The 26,951-nt window shown below is 35.1% G+C and overlaps 1 protein-coding gene across 5 annotated transcripts in view; it reads right to left on the bottom strand.

Moving 5' to 3' along the window:
- Nucleotides 1–3,565: 3,565 nt before the first annotated feature.
- The window catches only part of LOC145284527 (serine/threonine-protein kinase DCLK1-like), a 246,236-nt gene continuing 222,850 nt past the window's right edge, over nt 3,566–26,951 (bottom strand). For all 5 annotated transcript variants that reach the window (XM_080133419.1, XM_080133420.1, XM_080133422.1 and 2 more), the window contains 2 exons: nt 16,334–16,501; nt 3,566–4,249 (listed from right to left, as the gene is read on the bottom strand). In XM_080133419.1, the coding sequence (XP_079989545.1) occupies nt 4,035–4,249; nt 16,334–16,501 (383 nt within the window). In that variant the 3' untranslated portion in view covers nt 3,566–4,034. The remainder of the gene's footprint in view (nt 4,250–16,333; nt 16,502–26,951) is intronic.

Below are 26,951 nucleotides of genomic sequence, written 5' to 3'. Positions count from 1 at the left end.
TTTCATTGATTAAAGACCGAAACAGCAAAGTATAGGAATAGGATCAGAGTAGATATTACACTTTCTTCCTAGCAGTATTGTTATTAAATTTCTTAAGTGGTATTGAAAGCGGTATCAAGTATCCATTTTTATAATAACATTAGATGAGTAGAATCCAAACTGAATACTTTTGCACCTCTTTTATGACGCTTTACCCAGATTCAAATGAATAAGTAATCTTATTAAAATTTATGTCTAGTATCCTTATTCCAATTTGGATGAAAGTACATTATAGCATTTTTTTTTTTTTTTTTTTTTGCAATATTTTTTATCTATTATAAGGGTAGATATTTATTTATAAATATTTTAAAATAAATACATACAAAATGTGGCACAAAGCCAAAAAGGGGAATGGAGTTAATGTTGACCTAACATTTCTTTTAACTTAACTAGATTCTTTCACTATAATACTAGACTCCGTGAATATCCTAATTAAAATCCCAAAATGACAATATATACATCATGTGAGGATTTGGGAAATAAAATTTTTTTTTGTATTTATAAATTTGATTCTATTTATAACTATGTGTGATCAGAATGGACCAATCAAATGCCAGAACAGTCTTATAAAATGACCGTTTCTTGTTGAATCCTCAAGCACCATCTTTTCTGTGTCAAAAGAGAAAACCACTTCATTTCTACTAATGGTAACTGAATTAATTCTTTGCCTGGGAAAGCTTCTCCAACCAGATTTATGCTGCCATTCTTTTTTACTTTTAATTATTTTTTTTTTTATTTATAAATATCTATCTTTACAATAGTAAAGATAGATATTTATAAATATTTAAAAATAAATACATACAAAATGTGGCACAAGGCCAAAAAGGTGCTGAGGATTAATGTTGACCTACCTATCTAACCTTTTTTTTTTTTTTTTTAATTTAACTATCCTAATTAAAAACCCAAATTGACAATATATACATTATTTAAGGAGTCAGGAATAAACATTTTGGCTTTACACTCCAGATTCTAGAAAATTGCTAAAAAGTTAGGCTAAAGATTAAAGCGTTTAATGTAAAAAAAAAAAAAAAAAAAAACTTTATGGAATATTCAGGCAAAGAAAAATAGAATAAGGAACAAGAGGAAGGAAAAGATTACATTTCCAACCTAATTATCTGTTTATTTATCTATGTTTTTATAATTATCTATCTGTCTGTTTATCTATCTAGTGATGAGTGGACAACAGAGATTTGAATAGTCATGTTTTGACAGGTTGTCAAACTTTGTGACCGGTCAGTTTACACCGGAAAATATCCAAATGGAGACGTACGTCACATATCATGTGTTTTGGTTTGCACAAACAGTGTTGAGTCAGATTCGAGATGCCCAAGAAAGACGGCTGGACTAAATGTCTTTCCTTTCAGAATGGAGACATAGAAAATCGCACAAGCCGAGAGTCCACCGATCTCTCCCTACAACATCTTAGTCTGTTTTGTGAAAGATCATTCTTTAAAACAGGTCTGGCTCTCCAAAATAGTTGAAGAACCCCCCCCCCCTGAAGCAACTAACAGCAGAATAGGTATGTCGTCACGTGTCTATGCATATATGTTGATACACAAGCACACACCAACAGATACTAGACGAGTCATGGGCCGTTAGGATAGACATTTAGGATGAGGACAACAGTCTGTTATACCACAAACACACCATAGATACATTTATATACACGCCCATTAATTAATCAAGAAAAAATATAAGCATTATTTAAATAATAACAGCACGATATACGGGCCAAGATCAGAACAGATACTACACTTTAATCTGGGCCCGTATATTGTGTTATTATCTAATCTATGATTTTTTGTTTATTCTCAGTAGAGAAATCCTTCACGACTGAGAAAATTTTTAATTTTTGTTCCTTTTCTCCACATTAAAAACGAGCCTGGTGTCTAACTGCCCTCCTGGGGAGGCAAAGTAAACAGGAACAACATGATATACAACACTACAGCAAACACTCACCTCAGCACTGGAAAACATATGTGCCATTACTCTTCAAACATCCCCCTCACACCAACATCTGCAACAACAATACACACATGCACGCATTACCACTGCTTTGCTTTGAATATACTTAATGAATCAAATTGAGCCGAGGAAAATAAAATAAAAAACCCTCTCCTTTTAATAGGATATTTGTAGAATTGACCTAATTTCCTGTGAGCATAGGTTTGCTTTTCTATTGGAGAAGAAATTTGAAACAACTCTCAGATTTCCTTAAGATAGGTGTGCAAGGACACAGATGAACCCATCAATTTTCTGGATGTCAACTCATGACGAACTGAATGGACTTTTATCAGAATGCAAGGATAGGGTCCTAATTTTGGTGCACCTTCATTTTCTCAAGCATTAAGACAAACGTTTCTCTTGGATGTTGTCGACTTGCGTGCATGCAGTGGCCAGGATACCAGAGATTCAATCCCATTAATCATCCAAATTATTTTGATGGAAAAAAATAGTCGACTGTTTCAATTTCAGTAAATAATTTGAAATAAATAAGACTCAAAAGAACAAAACTAATGAACAGAAGATTTCATGCAGAGTTTAACTTCAGCTCTTACAGTATTTCAACCAGGCTTCAGTCACCACTATGTTTGATAAACACTAGACGACCACACCTGATCATATTAAATAAATGTAGTAAAAGTAATGCACCACAGTCGAAGGTTGGTAGAGGAAGGGGTGAGAATGGTTTTTTTTATATTTTCAACGAAAATTAATCCGCTTTTTGTTTGGCTTGTGGGAGTTGAACACTCTCAGCCTAAATCGATTGTCGCCCTTTAACTCAGAAGAGCGACCTAGCTACGTCACTTCCTGTTTCTCATATTTCACCCTCTTTTCCGCTGAACGCTCGACCAGTCAAGATGTGACAAACACCGCTCTGGTGGGGGCCATGAGCCACCGCCGTGTCCTGACTAGCCAGTCAACCGCAAGTAACGTTACTCATCTCTCACTGAACTCTTATTCTTTCTATCCTCTTTCCTGTATATTTATGCAAATAAATTGCATTTGTTTCGTTGATATATAACGGTATATTTTCGTCTTCATTATGCGACCTTTCGTCTTTTCAATTCCTCTACCATTAAATACACCCATTCCACCATTACACACATGGGGACGGGATCGTCTAAAACACTGCAGACGTCCTGTCCCCAACAGGCTTGCAGGACACTGATACGATTTCTTTGCTGTGAAAAAAATTTGCAGTATACAAAAAAACAAAAAGTTTTCAGGTAGATTAAAACCTGACCCTTGCATTAATGAGGGGATTGATTGAATAAAAAGAAAATATTATTGTGTGTAAAGAAAGATCAGCCATTAGTGTTGCTTTTGCTAATTTTAGTGAGCATGCAGTCTTTGTTCTTTTTTTTTAGTCCTTCATCTGTTAAAGCCTATTTCAGTCACTCAAAATAATTTGAGTGAAATACTATGTCGTCTGTTTTAGTTTCAGTAATAAACACAAAAGAAATAAATGAATAAATAAGACAAGAAAAAAAATACTTCAATCAAGGGAGGTAACTAAACGAAATATAAATGAGTCCTTTATTTTGGTTATATTTTTACATGATTATAAAGGACTGATAATACATTCAATCATATTAAAGATAAAAAATGAGCATATTGATTGTGTGCTTAACATATTTTCTTACACCAAAAATATTTTTTAATGTTCGAGGCATTTTTTTTTTTTTTTTTTTTTACTCTTGTTCAAATTGAAATTACCTTTGTCAGTGAAAAATTGTATTTCTCGAGAGAAAGAATGTCTATAATTCATAAGTAGGTCACTTTGTATGAGTACAAGATGTGAACAAAACGTGTTCACTATTTTGAAAATGGTGGAATAGCCTCAAAAATAAATGATGATAATTTTATTTTATTATTAAATTAATTACGTTGTTTGTTAAAATAAAAATGTAAATATAATCGTTTTATGTGATAATGTCATTTTGAAATAGTGTGAGTGTATTTGGGGGAAGAGGGATTTTGCTTTTTTCCATTCATTCTTTCAATCTGAGGAAGACTTCATAATTTTTTTTGGCATCCGCATCAAGTTGCTTGTGAAGTGTTTTTTGAGCCGCAGCCAATTCAATTCCGCTCAAAATTTGAGTTGTATCTCCACCACAAAGAATCCAAGGATGGATTAGAACCTGTGATGCCGTGTAACGCTGAGACTTATCAACCAGAAGCAGGTGCTCAACCAAATCCTTTGCATCTGTGAAAAGAAACAAATTGCAATCAAAATTATTCTGATTTTTAGAAAAAACGTCCATGTGTACAGAATTTACTAGCAATGCCTGTGAAAATTCCAGTGTTAATGCAAGGATAAACGAGTGGTTATACTATTTATGTGTGACGAATTATGGCACAATAACGGACTCCTAATCCTCTATTCATGCAATTAAGGCACATTTATGAAATTGAGAGTTCAGTTTTGACAAAACCTCTAAACAACTCTCAATTTTTTTTAAGCCTGGAAAAAAGATTAAAATTTTAAAAATTTAGATGGGCTATAATAAAAAAACAAAAAAAACAAAAAAAAACAGCATGGCACTCTGTCTAAATTAAAATCGGTTCCTTCTCAGATTAATACTGTAAATACAATTTTAATTTTGTTCTTTTACAGATTGCTTGTTGTGTTGAAAGAATTAATTTTTTTTTTTTCAAGCTTAAAAAAAAATCTAAGCCGAGTATGTGGGTCTCCCTTGACGAATCAAAAATTTACTTTCACCATGACTAATGTTTGTGCAAAATTTCCAAAAAAATCCAAGGAGTGATTATTGAGAAAAAGGTGAACAAACGAATAAACAGATAAATGACTTGGGGCAATTTTACCTCTATAATACCCTCTGAGAGGCAACCAGACTTATCCTGGAAAATCTGTTCTGGAAAAAATTACTTTCACCATGACTAATGTTTGTGCAAAATTTTCAAAAAAATCCAAGATGTGGCTATTGAGATAAGTGCAAACAGAGGAATGGGAGTGAATTACTAGGTCCAATCCCTCCTTTGTTGGGGGACCAAAAAATTGAAAGTTTATTTTGCAAATATCTTTTGAGGTTTTACGCAAAAATAAAATTTTGCTTTCATATAATTTTTATACTTGAATATTGTGACTAAATCTGTTTTATTTTTTACGTGCTGAAATTGCTTGAATATAGAATTAGCAGCAAGCCAGTGGTTCTACCTGGTTGTCTGGCACCAGAAGTTGTTCGAATAACGCGCCTAAATCATACAAATAAAGAATCAACAGGAGCCAGTCGTTATGCCATGTCACAAATAAATAGAAAATATTTTTCTTATCAAAATGTTTTTTATTAAAATACCCAGAAACACTGAAAAGGAAATAGAGAAATAGAAAAAAAAAAAATGAATGTGTAACATCTTTCTTTTAACACACTTCTCCCTCTGACTGGGTCCTGGATATGACCTTATCTGACGGTGAGGCCCCAGCTTGCGGGTTTTGGGGAATGTGGAGCCACCCTTTAATTGCCATTGCTCTCAGGTCCACTCTGACCTGGAGTGGTAGTACCTGTTAGGGTCCCAACTATGGGTTAAATAGAAACCGACTTGAAAAAAACATTGTTCTTCAAAATCACTGGATTCGGCATTAAATAACCTGAAAAGGGTTGATATGCCGTAAAACAAAAACAACTAACCAACCCTCTGACTGCCTTTTTATTTCTTCTGCACAAATATTTGCAACTGCACTCAACATTAACATTAACATTATGACAGAAAGAAAACGATAAGGTCATCAGTAGCCAACTAGTGTGATACTATGAGTGGACAGGCATACAAATGCATGTTACAGATGGAAGCAATTTGAGATCATGTTAGAGATGTGGAGCATGTTCAAGATCATGTGAAAGGCGTGAATAACAGTAACAATAGCTGCTAAGAGGTCGAAATAGAAAAAAAATTGGAACTTGGCAGACATAAGTCGACTAAACATGTTATTTCTATGTGTATGCAAATATACATTTATATCATTAACATTATTTTTTTAAATAATTTTTTATATGTGTATAGACTTAGATACAAATGTAATAATTAAGGCTGCAGAGCTACATGTTTTGGTTTCTATTCTAACTGATGGCAATCAAGTCATAGATTTTTTTTTTTAAATCACTACTATATATTGGGTACAATATAATAATTAATAGAGTATTGGATCTATAATAATAAATACAAAATCTGTATAAATTAAAATATCATATTTAAGCATATTTTATGATCAGGCAACGCCAGACGGCTTGCTGTTATAATCTATGAATGACATTTTCTATTTAGTATGCTTTGAACGTATTGATAAGTCATAAAATTTAGGTCAGTTTTTATTCTACAGAAAACCAGAAGAGGGCAAGTGTACTCAAGGTGTAGGAGTACCGAGAATCTTTGATGAAATTTAAAGTGGGCCACAGTACACATATCTTGAAAACACACATCTGTTGATCAGCCTTTTTGAAGTAGCAATGACAGAGCATGTTGTTTTATGTAAAAATTCGATTGAACAAAATCTCCAATGGGCATCTGGTAGCAATATAGAACTAAATTGAAAGGTGAGTATTAGATGCATAAATCTATTTGAAAAATAGTCTAAAATCCACGGTCTACGTTTTCTTTCTTCAGGTACATTAAATAAAAGTAATTATTAAGAAGACAGTTTTGTTTTTAATTTGCATTTATTTAAAATCAATGACTTTATAAAACGATTCTTTTTATTTATTTTTTTTTTATGAAAATCACACCAGACAACATATGAAGCATTTGATGTTATTGAAGGCAGGCACTGAAAGAGGATGTGCCAACATACGAATTGGGTTGATTAGGCGTTTTGTATTCAATCAGTGAGCGTTCTCAGCTGTTCATGGTCAATAAATGGTCAATAAATGTAACACTTTTGATAATTTGTTGGTTTCTATATTTGTTCACAGTATTTTAATGTATGAACCGTTTCTTTTAATTAATAAATGTTGGTTTTATGGTCATTTAAAGTGTGTATACATTATATTGGGACACTGTATTTGGGAATATGTGTTTCTGTAGAATTCAAGATTTATTTGAGAATGTGTGTTTCTCTGTAGAATTCATCCATCTGACATGACAAGTTTTTAACGTTGAAGTGTCATTTCTTTTTCTTTTTTGAGCCGCTGCTCAAAAAAAAAAATACCAATTCAACGTTAAAAACTTGCCATACAGAGAAAGCAGCAATTCTTCTCCCTTTGTCATTGTCGATGGAATGAAGGACAAAATAAAGAAAACAAGAGTTAGAAGGCTGCCAAATGTAATCTCAAGGTTCGCTGTTTAACTCCTTATTTAAGTTAAAGATGATTAGACTATTACAATAAAGGAAAAGGTTGGCCGTGAATATGAGACAATTAAATTGATTAAAATGATATTTAAATTTGACTAAGCTAATCTTATCTTTTTTTTTATTTAAGATCTGTGTAGTGTGGTAAATGATATTCTTTCATTGCACCTCTGCTGACCTGTCTGTGGGTGGTTACACGTGATGCATGACGATTGAATCATCATCACTAAGCAGCTGATAACTATGAAACTAAACGGCTATTAGCTGCAACACTTCACAGTAGTTTTATTTTAAAAACTAGATGGAGTGGAGGTTAAAAAATCCAATCCGATCAATGAACTGGCCTTGTTAATACCTACCAAATATAACCAATGATTAACAGCTTAAACTTCATCCTTAGATCATAACTGATACAACTAACACACATTCCCAAATACATGATAGAAAATGGTGGTTGAAGAGGGAGAAGGAGGGTACTCTTATTTATTCTGATCTACCAGCCTTGTGTCTTTTTGAATTATCTATTTCTTTTTTTACATTTTTTTATGGAGTCACCATGTATCAAGGCCCGAAGGCCACTCGAGAATAAGGATTAATGGATGTAAGATGATTGTCTAGTAATCATTAATGGTATAGATTGGATAGAATTTGATATTTAGATACATCTCAATAAGAACTTGTTTACATTGGACTTGAAGACTATCACTACTTAAGGAGAGTAGAAGGTGAACCTTGGATTTACTTTTAGCAACTGCATAACTCTCGCTTCCCGTATTTTTCCTTTAGTTATCCCATTCCATGAGCAATGTTTCTAACAAAAAAAGGGGTGAATTGCTGTTTTCTAGGTCAAAATCTATTTCATCTAACACTTATCACTGGCAAGTTTTTGATCTTGAAATAGTATTTTTTTTAGTTCCTTACATTAAGTGGCTTCATGTCTTGTCTGGAGCGATTTCCTTAAAAAATAAATAAATATTATTTAACAAATGCTCTCTTCTTTCATGTTATAAATTCTCATCCAAACATGGCTGCTAAATCCAGACAATCCTGCATAGACAGCAGATGAAGTGCAGCAATTAGCAAAAAGCAACTGCATCCATAACACATAACACATGAATAACACAGAAGAGATGTTGCGAGTTTGTCTCTGCTTTATCGTTATTTTCATGGCAAGTGCTTGACTGAGCTTCAATCTATGGTCCCCCCTCACCAAACTTTCACAAACATTCGTCTAGCTGAAAACACTATCAATAATACCCCCCCCCCCACTCTTTATCTGTGCCTAAACCTAAATGTAGATTCCATGAACAAAGCTTCTTTCTTAGAACTGCACGCCTATGGAATTTTCTTCCGTTTTCCTGCTTTCCAGCTGACTACAATATGGTTGTCTTCAAGTCTAATGTAAATAAGTTCTTGATGAGCCGTTCCACTTAAGTTAACAAATTTACCAAATTTCCATTACTAACGATTACTATATTGTCCAATTGGCTACTGTACACTCTTAACCCTTATCCTCGAGTGGTCTCTGGGCTTTGATAAGTGGTAATGCCTATGTAAAAAAAAAAACTGATCATCATTATTCATCATCATAATTATATTCGATTTAACATTCATTTTACATGCTGCCATATGTTGGACGGCTTGTAGTAATCAATTTCCAAACTAACCTATCTCTGACCAGGTCTTCATTTACCCCTCTTTCTCTCATAATCTTCCTTATCTTCTCCCATGTTTCCCTTAAATGTCTAACCCTGCTACCTAAACTGTTCTACATCTACTAACCGAAGAAATCTTATTTGCTCTTTCAACATGACCATACAAACAGAGTCTCCTGTTCTGCTCACATCTCTTTATGCTGTTTACATTTAATCATGTTTAGTCATTAGAACTAAATGTGCCTTTAAGACTCATATTACACATCTATCGTATCATTCGTGTATCATTTCTCTGCATGATATGAGGATATTCAACACTAACTGACCAGGTTTCATTTGCATATATTATTGCTCTATTCCTTAAGTCAACAATAGTAATACCCTATTGGTTGGTAATAGCAGAATTCCCAGTGCAACTTTCCTATAGTGTATCGTCCGACCCAATCGTGTATTTTCAAATGAAGGCATTTCAGGGAAAAACATTACGTACTTACGCATCATGTTGAAATTAGTATAAATTCCGAAAATTACAAAATATGGTCCGAAGATGTACTAGAACAGATTATCGGAAAAAAAGGATGCAGCAAATCAAGAAAAAGCAACATGGCCAACCTAAAAGATAGTGTCATTGGATTCTGTGCAAAGCAACCTAAACGATAAAATGCAGTTATTTCACCCTAATTTACAATGAAAAATTGTAACTTCAAAAAAATTCTGCTTAGACCATTTTCTGTAATTTTTGGAATTTATACTAATTTCGACATAGGCTGTTCTTGGCCTTCGGGCCAGGAGCGGAAAAGGAAGTAATCAGTTCTGGTCAATGTGGGGACAACCCTTCATATCAGACAATTGCTTATTTTGGACCCTGCCAGAGTGCCCCCTTGGGGGAGCTGGTTTTTCCTCCCCACATTAAAAAACGGCCTTGTGCCTAATTTGCTCAGTGGGGAAGCAAATAAATAAATAACACGTAAGTACGTAATAATTTTTTTCTCTGATATGCATTTTTTCAAAGACACACTATAGTACAGTTGCACCGAATTCCTTGAACTTACTCCACGTATCCCTAAACCCTGCAATCACATTAGCATCAGCTGCTTCCACTCTTCTAAGAATGGAACGGTACTTCTGCAGTTTACAGCCCATTTTTCCATGTCTCGCTCAGCAACGCCCGGCGGACGACGGAAACTGCCGGATTATAGCGAGCGAATGGAAGTCATTAAAAAACAAAAAGAAAGAAAATAAAACAAACAACCAAATAATTGCATAAATTTTTTTTTTTTTTGACAAATGTTCTTTTGTGGGGGGGGGGTGTAATAAAAGTTTTGTTTCTTTGATAATTCAAAAATATATTTTTTTGTTTTGTTTGTGTATGGAAAGTTATTTTGGCATTTTTTTACGACCTACCCCAGCATAGTATAAACACCCCCCCCCCAATATCCCCATGTCAAAAATGGAAACATCTCCAGCTTCCTCATTCTTGGTCTTTGGGCCGAGATCACAGTGTAGTATATGTTCTTCAGATGCTGCACTTCAATTTCTTGTTCTCTGTCAGTGGAGGAGAAGTCCTTCATGACTAAGACAATTTTAATTTTTTGTTCCTTTTCTCCACGTTAAAAAACGACCCTGGTGTCGAACTCTGTCCCGTGGGGAGGCATTGTAAATAGGAACTTCCCCATGTTAAGAACTGCTTTTGAGGTTGGGGGTGTTTATACTATGCTGAGGCAGGTCTTAAATAATATCGTTATTTTCCTTCCTTGATTTGTTGCTTAAAGAAACACACTTTGCCTTTTCTTTTCCTGTTAAATTCTTTCCTTTCCTTTCTCTTTCTTTCTTCCATTTTTCACCGTCTGCTCATTCATATCTCTTTTTGCTCACTCTGTATAATCCAGCGGTTTCCGTTATTCACCAGGCATTGCCGAGCAAGAGTTATGGAAAAACAGACTTTAAACCGCAAAAGTATTAATGGAACTGGTGTTAAAGTGATTGCAGGAGTGGGTGGAGTAAGTTCACGGTGTGGCCTAATGGATAAGACATCTAAGTTCAAATCAAAATACTGTAACTTAGAGTTGAAGAAAACAAATCCGTAGTTAAATGACCAGCGTATATTTTTAGATTAATAGTTTTACGTCTTTAATCTAATGTACTCAAGAGAATAGTGTCAGAACTGAACCATAAAAACAAAAGAGTAGAGTATTAAAAGGCTCCTCCTTGTCCTGTTGTGACATGATGAAGGAAGTTTATAGGGAATTTCTGGCTAAAAAGACTTCGTATCAAGTGTTAAAGTGAATCTGTACATTGGAATTTGGATCCAATTGACATGCGTAACTGTGAGAATTGGAGAATGTTTTTCTTTTTTCAAATTCACAAGCGGCTCCCAACCCAGTGAAATAGTTTTAATGATGTTTCTGAGCTTTTGAGATGAGGATTGATTACTTGCATCATTTGGATTCTTCGGACTACTGTTCTTATACTGAGTGTTATTCTCACAACATTTCGGCTGATGTAACCTCTGTTAAAGAGCATCTCTCCCCCCTCTCTGGCTTTCTTACTCTTTCTATTTTCTCTCTGTGTGTCTCTATTAGAGAATAGAGAAAGAGAGAGGGAGAGGGAGAGAGAGAGAGAGAGAGAGAGAGGTGAATAACGTGGACAGTGGACACGTTTGCAAAAGAAGGGTCAGCTGACCAGATGACGTGGTATCATGTGATGAGGTTAGCTGATTCTTTCTTAGCAGTTGGGGTTTCGGGTGTTGAATAAGACAGACGGCTTTTCAGCTGTCCCCCCCCCTGGGCTGGGGAGGACGCTGACGTGTATCATCAAACAAGCAAGGTTCACCTCCATTCTGTGTCGACCTTTGGAAGGTGAATAAAAACTATAAAACCATTTCATCGTCTTGGAGTGAATTCTTCATCCAACAGGCCAGCTCCCCTCCAAGAGACAATGAAAACCAGAGGAACAACCGACGACACATGAATAAAGGTATGTTAAGAAATGCATGCACACAAACACACACCCACGAAGACATCAAAAATAAAACCATTAGAAACTAGACGATCACGTACACGAATCTCCTTGACAAAATCTCCTTTATGACACCCCCGAATATATAACATATTCGTTTTGGTGCTCGTGACTAAGTTCACATCATCGATGTGAAGTCGAACCTGTGTTTAAGAAATACGACGTGGAAACAGGTCCTTAAAAGGGAAAGGAGATTTTAAGACAAGAAAAAAAAAAAAAAAAAAAAAAACTATACAACACAATAAAATGTCTGGAAGAAAAAAAAAAAGAGAAAGAACATTAGTAGAAAAAAAAAAAAAGAAATACAAATCAACACACACACAACGATGGTCCGTTAAAACACTAAGTAATAAGGAAAAATAATAGTAAAGAGAAAAAAAGAAAAGAAAAGAAAAAAAAAATTCTGTGAGAAAAACAGTAGAATAACTTGGAAAAAAACAGCTATAACGAAAGACAAACTGATAAAATATTGTTAATTTTGAATTAAACAGCAAGTGTAAAACAGAAGGACAGAAAGAAAGAAAAAAGAAAAAGAAAATAGAACATATGACTTGTTAGCTACAACGTGTGTGTCAGAAATGAGCCTGTCACCTTACTAAAAAAAAAAAAACATGTCAATCACGAAAGGTTTGTTGTTAATAATAATTTTTGTTGCAATTTTGGACTGCGAAATTTCATGTGCTTTTAGTGAAAAGACAATGATCATGTCCTGTAAAATGATTTTTTTTCTTTTTCGCTGATTGTGCGATTTTTTTCGTAGGAATTTTTTTTTTTTGCTGACGTGGACAAAATTTTGTTGTTTGGATTTTATTTATTGCTAAGATGGGACTTTCTGAATGCTTATAGGATATTTTTGTATTTTTTTCATTTATTTTCTTTATGTAATTGATGTGTTCTAAAATGGTATTGTGCAGGATTTTCTTACTCTGTGACATGTATTTTTTTTTTCGCAGAATGGGGAGGTGGAATCTTGCTTGTGGGGTCTATGGAAAGAAGGATTAATAAAAGAAAAAATGTGTTTTTAATTAATTAAATAGTAATAATAAAATAGGGAGAAAGAAATAAGATTTAAACAGTGTAATAAATGATTTAAAAAAAAAAAAAAAGTTTCGGAAGAGTCAAAAGTTCAGTCGGTATTAATTTCAATTTTCGAAAAGTAGAATAAATGTTCTATTCGACATGAGTGACGTTTTGACCACATAAGTAAGGTAAAAAAAAAAAAAAAAAAGGATAAATATAGGGTTAAATAAACTATATGAAGAAATAAAAGAAAAAAGTGGGGCGTGAATGGAATTTAATTTCTGTGGCAAGCATGTTAGAATTTTGGAGAGGTGTTGAATTACATGGGTAGTTATTAATTTCATTATTCTCGGGAAATGATTCGAATTTTATTTTTTTTTATCGTGATTTCTGTTGATTTCGAGTAGAATCAACATGGAGCAAGTTTGAGTACTTCATGTGTGGAAATCCGATGTTTTCCGTGAAGCTATGTGTCTTCAAGGCAGGTTGCGCTTACCGACTTTGGAAAAAAAAAAGAAAGTTTTTTCTGACATAGCAGTGAACGGAATGTATTCTGTCCAGCGTGAGCGGATCTAGTTGTAATCAACTTCAGGGAGCAAATGAAATGCCCTCTGACATGGTGTAAGGGGCAGAGGGGGTGCAATGGCTGACGTGGCCATTATGTTACGAATCGCTCAAGAGAAGATGAATGAAATATGTATGCAAGTACTTAGGAAAATAAAATGTTACCATATTGTGAATTAAAGGTACCAAAATTAAAAAAAAACCATGCTGGGTGAATTTAATTGGTATTATTAAATTAAATTATTTTGGAATAGATTTGGTTGGTTTAGTTATATTTTAGGGACGTTTAGCGCGTAGTTGCATTTTTTTTCATGAGAATTACAAGGCGATTAGGCTGTAGAAAGCAGTTTTTTCTATTGTTTTATTTTTTTTTATAAGCCACGGTATTGTCACAAATTAGAAAATTTGGCAGGGGAAATACTATTTTAGAGTAATGAGAACCCTGTTAAAACAATACTAGTGGTTCCAGTGAGTTGGAAGATGCCACGTAGGCCCAAGCAACGGCAATAAGTCTTGTCCAACAAAAGTCTGGCGTGCGAGGTCGCGATAATTCCTCAGGGTACGGAGCGACTGGACAGTCGGTACCAAGCCTAATCACGGGGAGATAGAAGAAAGGGAAAGATGCAGATTACGTAAGGGACAAGATAGAGCCTTATTATTTTTTTATTTTTTTAGAGGAATGTGTGAGGGATATCTGGGTTGGAATCTTGGGACTTACTGGGAATGCGGAAAAATCACAAAGGGAAAACTACTTAGTTAGAAATCGATGGCGCATTAGTTAGGGAGTGATGATTCCGTATCTTGTCGGGTTCCAGGAACTCAAACAGGCTCCGAGTGAATCAGTGTGAAGGCGTATCTTGACTTAGACCAACCAAGGGAGTTAGTAGAAGAGCTTTGTGAAGTCCCGAAGTAGTAGATTGAATAGAACAAAGCTCCAGTAATAGGACCACTCAGAGAAAGACGTCAGGGCATTACAGTAAAGGAAAAAAAAAACTGGGACTTAGGCCTATGCTGAAAGTCGAGAACGCGAGTGGGATGGTTGGGTCGGTAGAGCATCAGACTTTTAATCTGAGGGTCTGGGGTTCGAGTCCCCATGCGATAAAGCTACCACCAACATGGAGCATCCGACGTTCTGGTCGTAATTGCGATATGCTGGCCCCATTTCGAAAAAGTGATCGAAAATGGAGTCTCCATTTGTTTGGCCAAGTGGTCCAAATAAAGAGCAGAGTCAGTGGAAAATATCCAACAATGCGACCGCCTAGACAAGATGTATATCTGCAAAGCTGTATCTTTGTCTAACTTGGAAGCAAGTTAATGTCTAGGAGGGACTTTTGAGAAGCAGCAGAAGGGTTGATAGTGTTGTAGAAGAGTACTGGTGCCTGATCTTTCTTGGAAAAGGGGTGAGTCCGGAAAGTGAAAAAATAAAGATGTACTTCGGACATAATTATTTTTTTTAGTTAGTTAGTTATTAAAAATGTATGGCTTGCCATACATTTTGATAAAAAAGGGGTGGAGGAATGTTAAAGAGCATCTCTCCCCCCTCTCTGGCTTTCTTACTCTTTCTATTTTCTCTCTGTGTGTCTCTATTAGAGAATAGAGAAAGAGAGAGGGAGAGGGAGAGAGAGAGAGAGAGAGAGAGGTGAATAACGTGGACAGTGGACACGTTTGCAAAAGAAGGGTCAGCTGACCAGATGACGTGGTATCATGTGATGAGGTTAGCTGATTCTTTCTTAGCAGTTGGGGTTTCGGGTGTTGAATAAGACAGACGGCTTTTCAGCTGTCCCCCCCCCCTGGGCTGGGGAGGACGCTGACGTGTATCATCAAACAAGCAAGGTTCACCTCTACTCTGTGTCGACCTTTGGAAGGTGAATAAAAACTATAAAACCATTTCATCGTCTTGGAGTGAATTCTTCATCCAACAGGCCAGCTCCCCTCCAAGAGACAATGAAAACCAGAGGAACAACCGACGACACATGAATAAAGGTATGTTAAGAAATGCATGTACACAAACACACACACACGAAGACATGAACAATAAGATTAGAAACTAGACGATCACGTACACGAATCTCCTTGACAAAATCTCCTTTATGACTCCCCCGAATATATAACACCTCCAACCTTCTTCAGGTATATCTTTTCAAATTCAGGAATCTGTACAGAGTTTTAAACACAACCCTTTACTTTATCCATCGCCCTTCAACATCCAAAAAAGTGTCATTTAGATCTGGATTTTACTTATTACTTTATCCGTTACGTCACATGTTCTTCACTTGCACTGACGATTGAAGTCTAAGTGACACTCTTTGGAGGTTGAAGGTTCAATCCTCAGTGGGAGTAATACTAAGAATAAAATTGTGAATTACTTAAGACTTCTATCCAATTATGGCTGATAGAATAAGAGCATGCTACCCCTCTGCAAGGTTCCACACACATTTCTGAGTTCAACAAGTTACACCTGAAGAAGATCAGAGGTTACATCGGCTGAAACACTGTAATACCCAATATGAGAACAGAAGTCTGAATAATACAAATAATACAAATTCATACAATGTTAGATTTTGCAGTGATATATAACCTTCTTCCCATATACAACAGCTGGTATTTCCAAATGGTAACTTCGATGATCTAATGAGAACCAGTGTTGTATATCATTAAAAGGCGTTAGGGCAATGCCATTACTCAACCAAAGTGAAGCTTAAAATAAAACACCAAAAAGGAAACTTACATAGCGAAACGTCATCCCAATATGGCCGTAGAAATTCATATTCTCCAGATTTGATGCCTTCAAAGAGTTCTGATTGGGATTTGTCATGACTGTGAAATGGAGGAAACCCACATAATAAGATGAACAAGATGACCCCGATGGTCCACATGTCGACCTCTAAACCATAACCTGAAACACACAACAAAAAAAAAATGTTATCACACGGGCTTTTAATGATGAACAGATCCGAGTTTAAGCTTGCTGAATAAAAGTGGATCTCTGATGAAGTTGTCTCCCCATATCAAACAAATGCAATACAAACAAATAAGAAAAAGGGGGAGCAGTGTATCATAAATAAACACAAGTGAAACATGCATGGTCCCCTGTGAGTGCACAGTAAACGAGGCATAAAAAAATGACTAAGTTAAGCATTTACCCCCACCCCCACCCCATTTAACCCCAGGGGACGTCAAATCCTGGTGAAAATGAAAACATGGTGTAGTTTTAGGCCGTAACATATATAAATTTGAGTTCTGCACCATGCAAAAAAAAAAAAAAGATATTACTTAGTCCATCATTTGCTCCTCCCTAATTTAGCCCAAAAGTCCTCAAGGCCTTAACATATTTAAATTTGAGTTCAGCACCATGCAAAACTGCTAAATAGACATACACAGAAAATTTTGGTCAAATATGGTAAAATAGTCCCTAAAATGGAGTGTTTTTATTAAAAAAAAGCCCCTGGGATACACCCAAGAAGTATCATGAAGTATAGACAAATAAAATTATATAGAAATTAGTTACAACTTTTCAGAAAGTTTTATAAAAATCCAAGGCATCAATTGTTTTTAATAAGCAGAAAAGAGTCAATTTTAGCCATTTGAACCCGAAAGGCACTCCTAGAGGGGCAACCGGTGTTTTTCCGGTAAATCCGTTCTGTTACTTTTTTACTCATATCATGTTTAATGTTTGTGCAAAATTTCAAAAAATTCCAAGGTGTAGTTATTATGAAAAGTGCAGACAGACGAACAGATAAGGGTGAATTTACATGCCCACCCTCCTTTTGTTAGGGGACCAACAAATAAGAAAAAAGAGAGCAACGTATCAAAAATAAGCAAAATAGTACAAACAGGCGTGCAATTTTATTTCCTTGTTATCAAAATTAAAGAATAACAGTGCAGCCGTGAGTGTGCTGATGTTTGTTTCCTGAAAAGCAATACTTTAAATACACTATATAGTTTGAACATTATTTGCTTGCTAGAAGAGAGAGTAAAAAGTTTTTTGGTTTTTTTTTTTACATAGGCGTCACCACTTATCAAGACCAATCGGCCACTCAAGGATAAGGGTTAAAGAGTGTAGAGTAGTCAAAAGGACAATATAGTAATCGATAGTAATGGAAGTTCAGTAAATTTGTTAACTTAAGTGGAACGGCTCATCAGAAACTTGTTCACGTTGGACTAGAAGACAACCATATTATAGACAGCTGGAAAGCAGGAAAACGGAAGACAATTCCACAAGCGTGCAGTTCTAAGAAAGAAGCTTTGATCATGGAATCTATGTTTAGGTTTAGCCACAGATAAAGAGTGGGGAAAATTATTGATAATGTTTTCAGCTAGTCTAGTGTTTCTTGTGAAAGTTTGGCGAGGGGGGACCATAGATTGAAGCTCAGTCGAACACTTTCCATGAAAATAACGATAAAGCAGAGACAAACTCGCAACATCTCTTCTGTGCGATAGAGGTTGCAGCAAAGAGAAAAGGACATCTCCCACCAGGCCACGAAATCTATTTTGAACCCTATCAGGTCTTTTCTAGCAGCTCTTGCCCATATGTGGCAACAGTATTCCATCCAAGTTGACATTGGGTTTACTTTCAACAGCCTTGTAACTCTCGCTTTAGCCCTCTAGTCCTCACATTTCATGCGCAATGTTTCTGGCAAAGAGGGAATAATTAATAATTTCGTCAAAAACTATTAAAACACATTTCGTTCCTATATCCGCATTTCGCAATTTCAAGTTTCCATGTGACGTCATCATCGGTCAGCAATCTTGTGAAAGCCCATATTGCCCAGAATTGTATATATATATATATTATATTTTATATCTGTGTATTGTTTTTTACTCGATGATGCATTAAAACTTTAACATGACAGACTGACAAAAATTATATTTCATAACACAAGGTTCCGAATAGGAGTTTTCAACCTAATAGGTCCCACTTTGTCAACTAAGCCACAACCCCCGTTCCATCACTGCAATGTTGCATCTCTGTGCCTCATTTACAAATATTTTAATGAAATGTGCTCTGGTGAACTTGTTGCACTTGTGCCCCCTCGACGTACAACAACCCCGCTTAGCAACAAAATCACAGCTCTTCATTGCTGAGGCCCTAAATGCCAGAAAGCTCTCTAATCTAGTCTATCTATTATTTATTATTGGTTAGTTTTTACCTGTTTTTTTTTTTTTCGGCTCCTTACATCAAGTGGTTTCATGCCTTGTCTGGAGCGATTTCCATTAAAAAATGTAGTTGATTTTGTAATTCTTGTTTGCAGAACATTTGAATAAGTTGAAAAGGAAACTTGAAAATACACACAAGATTGATAATATATGTATTAAAACTGCAGGAAATATTTTACAAACAAAGTATGTTTGCAGCTTGATTAAAAGACCAACTTATCTAATACTGCACGTATCTGCCCATTACATACGACAACACTTGTTAACGTCTACAAGAAACGTCTATGTAGATGTGCCCTGTTCGTATGAAGTTAATTTTAAAAGCATTTTTTTCTTTATCGTAACACATTAAGTATCAGGTGATTGGTCAAAGAGGATTGTATTATCCAATCAAATGGTGTTAATTTAGTAGAGAAGAAAAATAATGTATCAACCCAATAGATAAGGGGGGATAATCTGCCTTAGGAGACAAGGGAAGTAATCTATTATATACACTATTTTTATATTATGTATATTGGAAAAAAATTCGGAAAACAAAATGGTGATCGTTATTGACTTGAGAAATTATTTTCTGAATCTTAGAAAACGAACTTTATGTTTGTAACAATATAAAAAAATCCTTACAAATATGTATCAATACAATTAGAGGTTATTCTAAACACGGATCGGATACACTGGTATCGTTATGTAGAACAGTCGTCCTCCTGGATAAACTGCTGCAGAAGCGTGGATGTCTTAAACTGACTGGTGACTAGTTAAAAAGAATTTGTAATCAAGTGTTTAAGCAAGTCTGTAAAGATTGGAATTTGGATACAGTTGACATGCGTAACTGTGAAAATTGGAGAATGCTTGTTTTTTTTCTTTGTTGTTTTTTTTTTTTTTACAAAAGTGCCACCATTTGCCAAGGTCTAGAGACCACTAGATCATAAGGGGTAATGAGTGTACAGTAGTCATTAGGACAGTAGCATAGTAATTGTTAGTAGTGGAAATTTTGTATAATTTGACTATTGAAGTGTTCAATAAGAAATGTTTATATTGGACTTGAAAACGACCATATTGTATTCAGCTGGAAAGCAACTCAGTGGAACAGAGTTCCACAGGTGGGCAGTTCTAGGAAAGAAGTTTGTTCATGGAATCCGCATTTAGGTTTAAGCACAGACAGAGAGTGTGTGTGGGGTTTACAAATTTCAAAAAAAGTATTTTAATGGTGGATGCTCCAACGAACTACAAGCCCTTGTACACCCTCAACGTAAATAACTACGACAAACCTGACAAGCAGCAAAATCCCACCACATACACAGTAGAGATCCCTAGATGTAAGAAAGCCTTCTACTCTAATAGGTTCTTCCCCAGAACTGCTAGACTTTGGAATTCCCTCCCGGATTCCTGTTTCCCCAACTGTGCTGACATGCAGAAGTTTAAGTGTAATGTAAACAGACATCTTGCTGTTCAACTCCCTACACAGTATCTCTACAACTTATGCCCCCGATAGTAGACCCATATATCAAAGTGGCACTGTGCCTTATTTAGGGTGAAAATGTAATTAAAAAAAAGTCAATCATATTCTGTAAATTTAAAAGCAAAAACAACACTTTTTCTTTGACAAAACAAACAAACCAAATACCATGAATAGATATTTAAAGAATGGATATAATATATATATATATTAGTCATCCACATACAGTACTGTTTCACTGTATTACAGTTCATTTGTGCGGCTAGACAGGCAACTACCTCAAGCCAGGATCGAAACCCAACCACCCGTACGAAAGTCAAGGCTTCTAACCATTACGCTAATTGGTTGCTGATATACGGGTAGTGAATTAACAATGTCTTGACATCGTCCGAATACCTAAGCTCAATTTGTTTACACAAAGAGCATCACTTAATATGCTAATGGTAATTCGGGTATCACTACCCCATATGTTCAACTCAAGATAAGGAGCATTATATATATAACGAACCTGAGGCACAAAAATTTTTACAAAAATGATTTAATTCGACTTTAAAGAAACAAAGGGTTCATCATCATCATCATCATCATCATCATCATCATCATCAGTGACCATGCTGTTTAACAGCGACCATAGCTACCATAGCTCTCCAATTTGGAGAACCATGGTAATCTCGGATAGACAAGTACAGACAGTAGCTTCCGCCGTGATTCAGGAGTGCATTTCCACGTGCCTTCAGATACCAACTTGGAAATTTCTATGGTGCAGCACAGTACATACAGTGTTTCGCCTTCCCAAATGGTCACTCATCTTGTACAGGTCAGGCTCATCATTGCTTAACTTCAGTGATCTAGTAAGAACCGGTGTGTCAACATGATTTTTGATGAGTTAAATATACCATAAAACAAAGCAACCAAACCAAACATTATTAATAAATATTTGAATAACTTGAAACATAAACTTTTACCAAAAAAAAAATGACCTAAATAACCCGAAAAGGGTCGATATGCCATAAAACAAAACAACAAAACTAAATATATATTCTTTAGCTGTCATGTACTTGTAATATGTCACTTACTACTGACATATTATTAGATTCTCCTACTGTTCAGGAGAGATGGAGAACAATTATAAGCTATTTGAGAGAGTCATAACTATACATCATCATTTAGTTGTCGTGGTGATCATGGATCTTCCTGACTATTATGCCATTTCACTCTATTGTCCATCACATCAGCTTGATCTTCATAGATTCATCCTGAATCTTCTGCTATGTCTGCATAGAAATATCACTCATGCACAAATTAAATGGTAACTATACAAGTATAAATAAATTATATTATAAATAAATTTTGTAGGGATAGTTGTTATTTTTTTTTGTGCTTCATCTCATTCTCCAGTTATATCGTGTTACTTCCATTCACATAAAATGTCCCATCAGACGAAAATGAAATCCGATTCTCCTGACGTCAATGTGAACTGGGCCTGAATGTCGGATCAATTTGACTATTGATTTCATCAATAATATTGAAATACAGTTAATTACAAGTGTGTACTTGAATCCATGTGAATTCATGCGGTCACATCACATATTGACTATATCGTAAAACAGTACTAAGTCATACTAGCATGCACAGAACTTGAATGCCTACTGGAGAGAATTTGATACTTATGTATTTTGGTACTGTGCTGAAATAATGACGTTATTATTTCGAAAGCCATCCTTAACATGGGGAGGGGAGGGTTTTTTGTAACTATTCTGTACCTAACAATTTAATAAAAAAAAGATTTGTGAAACTTGAATTTAACCTGCAAAATATATTTAAAAATAGCACAGTACCAAAAATACATAAGCATAGAGAATTTAAATACCTACTGGAGAGAATTTGAATGCCTACTGGAGAGAGCTTGAATGCCTTCTAGACACTACCCTCGAGTGTCTAAGGTCTCTCTGTGCAGGGGTTTGTCCAGAAACGCTGACATGAGGATACTGTTTGCTACAAGTAAACCCAAATTCAAATTCAATTCAGTAAATTCAAAATCACATAGTATTTATGGCCCAAATAAGATCTCAGTATGGCTAACTCATACTAGTGTTTTTACGAGGGATGCTGCACCTCCTCCAAGTGATGTTACTTCAAGTAATAACACGAAGCTTGATACTCAACCAGACTAGATGAATTCTTGTCTTGGAAACCAGTAAGACCAAGAAAACAAAAGTGAAGTATACTACAACTTATTTAAACAGTCAACTGAAGAGAGGATAATGATATTCCCAACTTTGTTTGAGAGGTTAAGGAGAACTTTAATGGAATATTCGAATATCTATGTGTCTCAAACAGAGATCGTTAGTCCAAGGAAGGGGTCCTTTGCTTTTTTGAGAACCTCAACTGAAGTAAAATGAAACAATTACAATGAAATGATCTATATTGATACGACTTGTAAAAAATATGTACCAGTAGAATGCATAACTATGATATTATCGTTTTCCAGGGAGGGTTGCTTGGTTGAGGGACGTCCTTGGAACGCAACCGGCTCCCTGGGGGAATAAACGATATCCATAGACATCTAACATTCTTGGCTTGAGTCATAGCAGAACATTTTCAAAATCACAAACACCTGTTTAACACATCTGCACTTCACATGTACAGACCAAGTTAGGCGCAAGGTTTATTAATGTAGAAGCCCCCAGCTCCCTCAAAAGGGGCTACGTCATTGCGCCACATAACTTTGTTAGTATAATTAAAGAGTCAAAATATAACTTTTGAGCTCATTTTTTACTTCAAAATTATCCATAAGTATAAGTATATATATTGAACCTCTAAAAATGCCACCCAAGGGACCTTGCTAATCATGGATGACCGTGATGTCAATAATCATCCGCTATTTAAAACGGTTGTTCTAAAAGTAAAGCCTCCTATCCCCCCTCCTCAAAAAAAATTAAAGAAAATTGAAGAGCTATTAAAACGGTTGTGTTACCATTAAATCAAACGACCTTTTGTGCTCCAGTTTATTTTTCTACATTGTAACCACCATTCTTAATGCACTTTTGCCAGGAATTCAATAACGCATATCTGTTCCTGATTCACGTCCATGTCAAGGACTGCTTTCTTAGAGTCTCACACTTTCAATATCTACAACGGAGAGATGAAAATTTTAGGCAATGAATGCAGGAGTTCAGTCATCATAACAATTAAATTTGAAATTCTCTCTAATCCATTCGAGCAGAATAAAAAATAGGAGGTATTACTTTTGGAATGCCCCTTGTTTTACCTGTTGTTTTTCAGACAGATTTATAAAGAATAATTACTATTAGAACATATTTATATTTTCAATGTAATTGCGAAAAATAAAATCTGTCTTTTTTTTTTTTAATTAATGGATCCGGAATATAACGACATATAACCCTTTAAAATAAGAGATAATTATGTTACCTCACAGTTGTCCGTCATTTTAAATAAGAAAACCGTGATGCTTAATATAATTAAGACTCTTTTCTGCAAAATATGCATCATATCTTGTACAAACAATTTTTTTAAACAACTTGTAAACAATATTCACCCTCCCGGTGCATAATTTTGTTAGCATTAATAAAAAACAAAATCAAAATTATCCACTTAACACTTAAAAAATTCCACCCATGGACTTTTTCATAAAATTAACAACCCTATTTTGCACAAAAGTACTTCAATCTGTGTCTGATTTGTCAACCGTATTATCAATCATGGTTGTTTAACAGCCTTTGTTTCATCGCTATTTAATATTATGGTCCATAGGGGAATGTCTGGATACAATGTAAAAAAATTTGTCACTAACTTTGACATACTCCTCTCTTAGCATTAGCCTGAATTTTGGCTGTGGAGGTTCTCTTTAATTCAGAAATAGTCTGACAAATGTTCCGAACTGTGATTAAATGATTTAATTTGTGACAAACCTGTTCTTTCAGCAGCCGGTAAGATCACGTGCCGACAGAAGGAGTGAAGAGAAAAGCAAACAAGAAATGGCCGCCTTTTTATATGTTTGCTGAATATGCAAATGAGACACTTCCGGTTGGATATAAAAGAAGAGCCTGATCTTCAGAAGAGGAGAATTTTGGACTTGACTATTGAACTAATGAGTTGTGTCAGCAGTGCGTCGTGTTTTGCAGTTAGGAGGTTCTTGATAGCAGAACATAAGCGTGCTGGAAATATGGCATCGTTGCCACCTGATTTTTTTTACGACACAAATGACATCATCTATTTTTTTTTTTACTCTTTTTCACCTCAAATAAGGAATATTGCTGCTTTGACCTAAGGGGCTACTATTTGGGATTATGTTTAACAAGGGATCATGATGAGTGATATGTTTGTTTACATTACGTTTAATCTAAGGACCTCAAAAATGAAGGATTAAGCTTTTGCTGATTATCGGGTTAGTCGGGAGTATATACGTTAGGAGCTACAAGTGCCATGAGTTCATCTGAGCACGTTCTATTAAAGTATTTGTAAAATAGGCACAGTGATGCAACATTGCGATGATGGGACAGAGTTTAGAGCTTGGTTGATAGTGCGGGAACTATTAGATTGGAGACGCTTTGAAATGACTCACAGATGAAAATCCTGCAAATGCGAAGCCCAATAGGAATCAGAATTCCTACTGGGAGGCTGTCACCAAAGTGTCCGTGCAACCATATTATGAGTAATTTAAAATGTTGGTTTGCTTTGGTCGTTTTGTTTTATGGCATATCAACCCTTTTCATATTATTTAATATTGAATCTGGTTATTTTGGTAAAAGTTTTTATGCTTCAAATTTTTTATATCTTAAAATATTTATTTGTGGTATTTGGTTTGCTTGTTTTATAGAGAAAAAATGTTGTTTTTGTGTTGGGCTTTGTAAAACGTGATTGCGTTTTGTAAACTATCCACTCCAGTGTTTATGTAAGTTTCCAAATACAAAAATACTGTATAAAAGAGGGCTGATAGCAAGCACACATAATGCAGATGACTTCTTTCCTCTCTATTAAAAGGTATTAACACAGGACTCAGTAAGTCTTGGGCCTAACACATACATAGCGCTGTTAATAAAAAATATATATGGTTTATATATAGTACTAACCTTCAAGTGGCATGTGTCAAAATTTGAGCCAAATCAGATTATTACTTTACAAATTACAGTTAGCTATGTGACTTTGCTGTTGCAAATTTTCAGAACAATGGTAATATCAAATTTCATGCGTTGATAAAGTATTGCTTTCCGATGGGAAAAATACTATTCAAGCAAAGGAAACTATGTTGATGAATAAATTCGAATTGTGCCCAAACTTGTTTAATTAGTTAGGTTTGTGACTTATTGAGTGATGTGTTATTTAATTTACTCCCTGGAGAGAAGGTTAGACACAAGGTCAAACATGAGTGTAATGAAATTGTTTTCGTAGAATGAGAAAAAAAAAACCCACATCATTTATTGAGTGATGTGTTTTACATTCAATTTGCGGAGCGAAAAACTGACTGAAAAATACGACAAAAGCGTCTGTGAATTCTCTTTACAGTTGCAGCCTTTGCAGAAACTGATTCAAGAAGCCAACATATTTTCGATAATTCGTATTATTTGTATTCTTCGGATTACATTTCCTGATATTTAGAACCTCTTATGATGTTATATTGGGGTGGGGTCTCTAAAAAGGGGTCTGTTGTGTAATGTGTATATGAGCATGTTCCATAACGATGTACATGTTATATTATGTGTATATGTGTGAATATAACGACGTCACGTTGAATAGTTGGGTTTATCTTTTTCTGTATATTCATGTACGTGTAAATGCGTGTATACGTGTGTACTTCGTATCATTTAGTTGATCGTTTGGTGTGTATATTTTAACATTTATGCAACAGTTCTAACAGGAAACAATTGACGTCGACGTATCAAAACAGTTGTAGACAAACAGTTCTTTTTAACAGCTGTAAACAACACAACACATGCCTGAATTATTTACGAACATTTATTTTCATGATCCGGTCGGCATTTTCAGAGATTACACGCTTTTTATATCTTGGCTGTCTGAAATGACGCCGCTTCCCACGTCATGGAGACCAACTCTTGAGTCGTCCGTTCCCTCTGATGTCCAGCTAACGACTCCTAGAATCTCCCCAAATCTACATTTCGTCACGTGTCTCACTACGTGTCTAAGACCAACAGCTGATGTCCCCAATCTAGTTATTTGTTTATGCAAACCCAAATCATGTTTACATCTATTTTCTATTTTCACTTCCCTTTTGCGATATTATTATATTATATGTCAATCTTTTTTCCCCAATTTAATTGTTTATTTTTCTAATCATAATAATTGATCCAACGACCCGCCGTTGCTCGAATCAATTAATAATAATAATAATAACAATAATAATAATGTTTTGACCCTTGGCCCTGCTTACCACAGTTAACAGAGATACTACGCTAGAATCACAACCCAAAGGGTCACAACATTACAGTAATATGACCATATATTTTTTCTTTATACTGAAATCTTTTTATTAGTAAAGTTGAAAGAGTTTGAAATGTTCACTTAGATTCCCATGAAGGACTACTGTTAACGTCTCCAATATGTAGGTACTATTTCTTCTTGATGTTTAAATTAATTTTCGGCTAAACATCAAGTCATATAAGATACAATATGTAGTTACTATTTCCTCTTGGCGCTTAAAGTAACTTCCGCCTGCACATCAATTCATAAAAGATAATTTAAAATAAAACATCAC

The sequence above is a fragment of the Euprymna scolopes genome, chromosome 9 (assembly GCF_053919585.1).
Source record: "Euprymna scolopes isolate OS-2025 chromosome 9, ASM5391958v1, whole genome shotgun sequence".
Taxonomy (NCBI): Eukaryota; Metazoa; Mollusca; class Cephalopoda; order Sepiida; family Sepiolidae; genus Euprymna; species Euprymna scolopes.
Note: the sequence above shows the minus strand (reverse complement) of the source record. Positions and strands in the feature narration are given on the sequence as shown.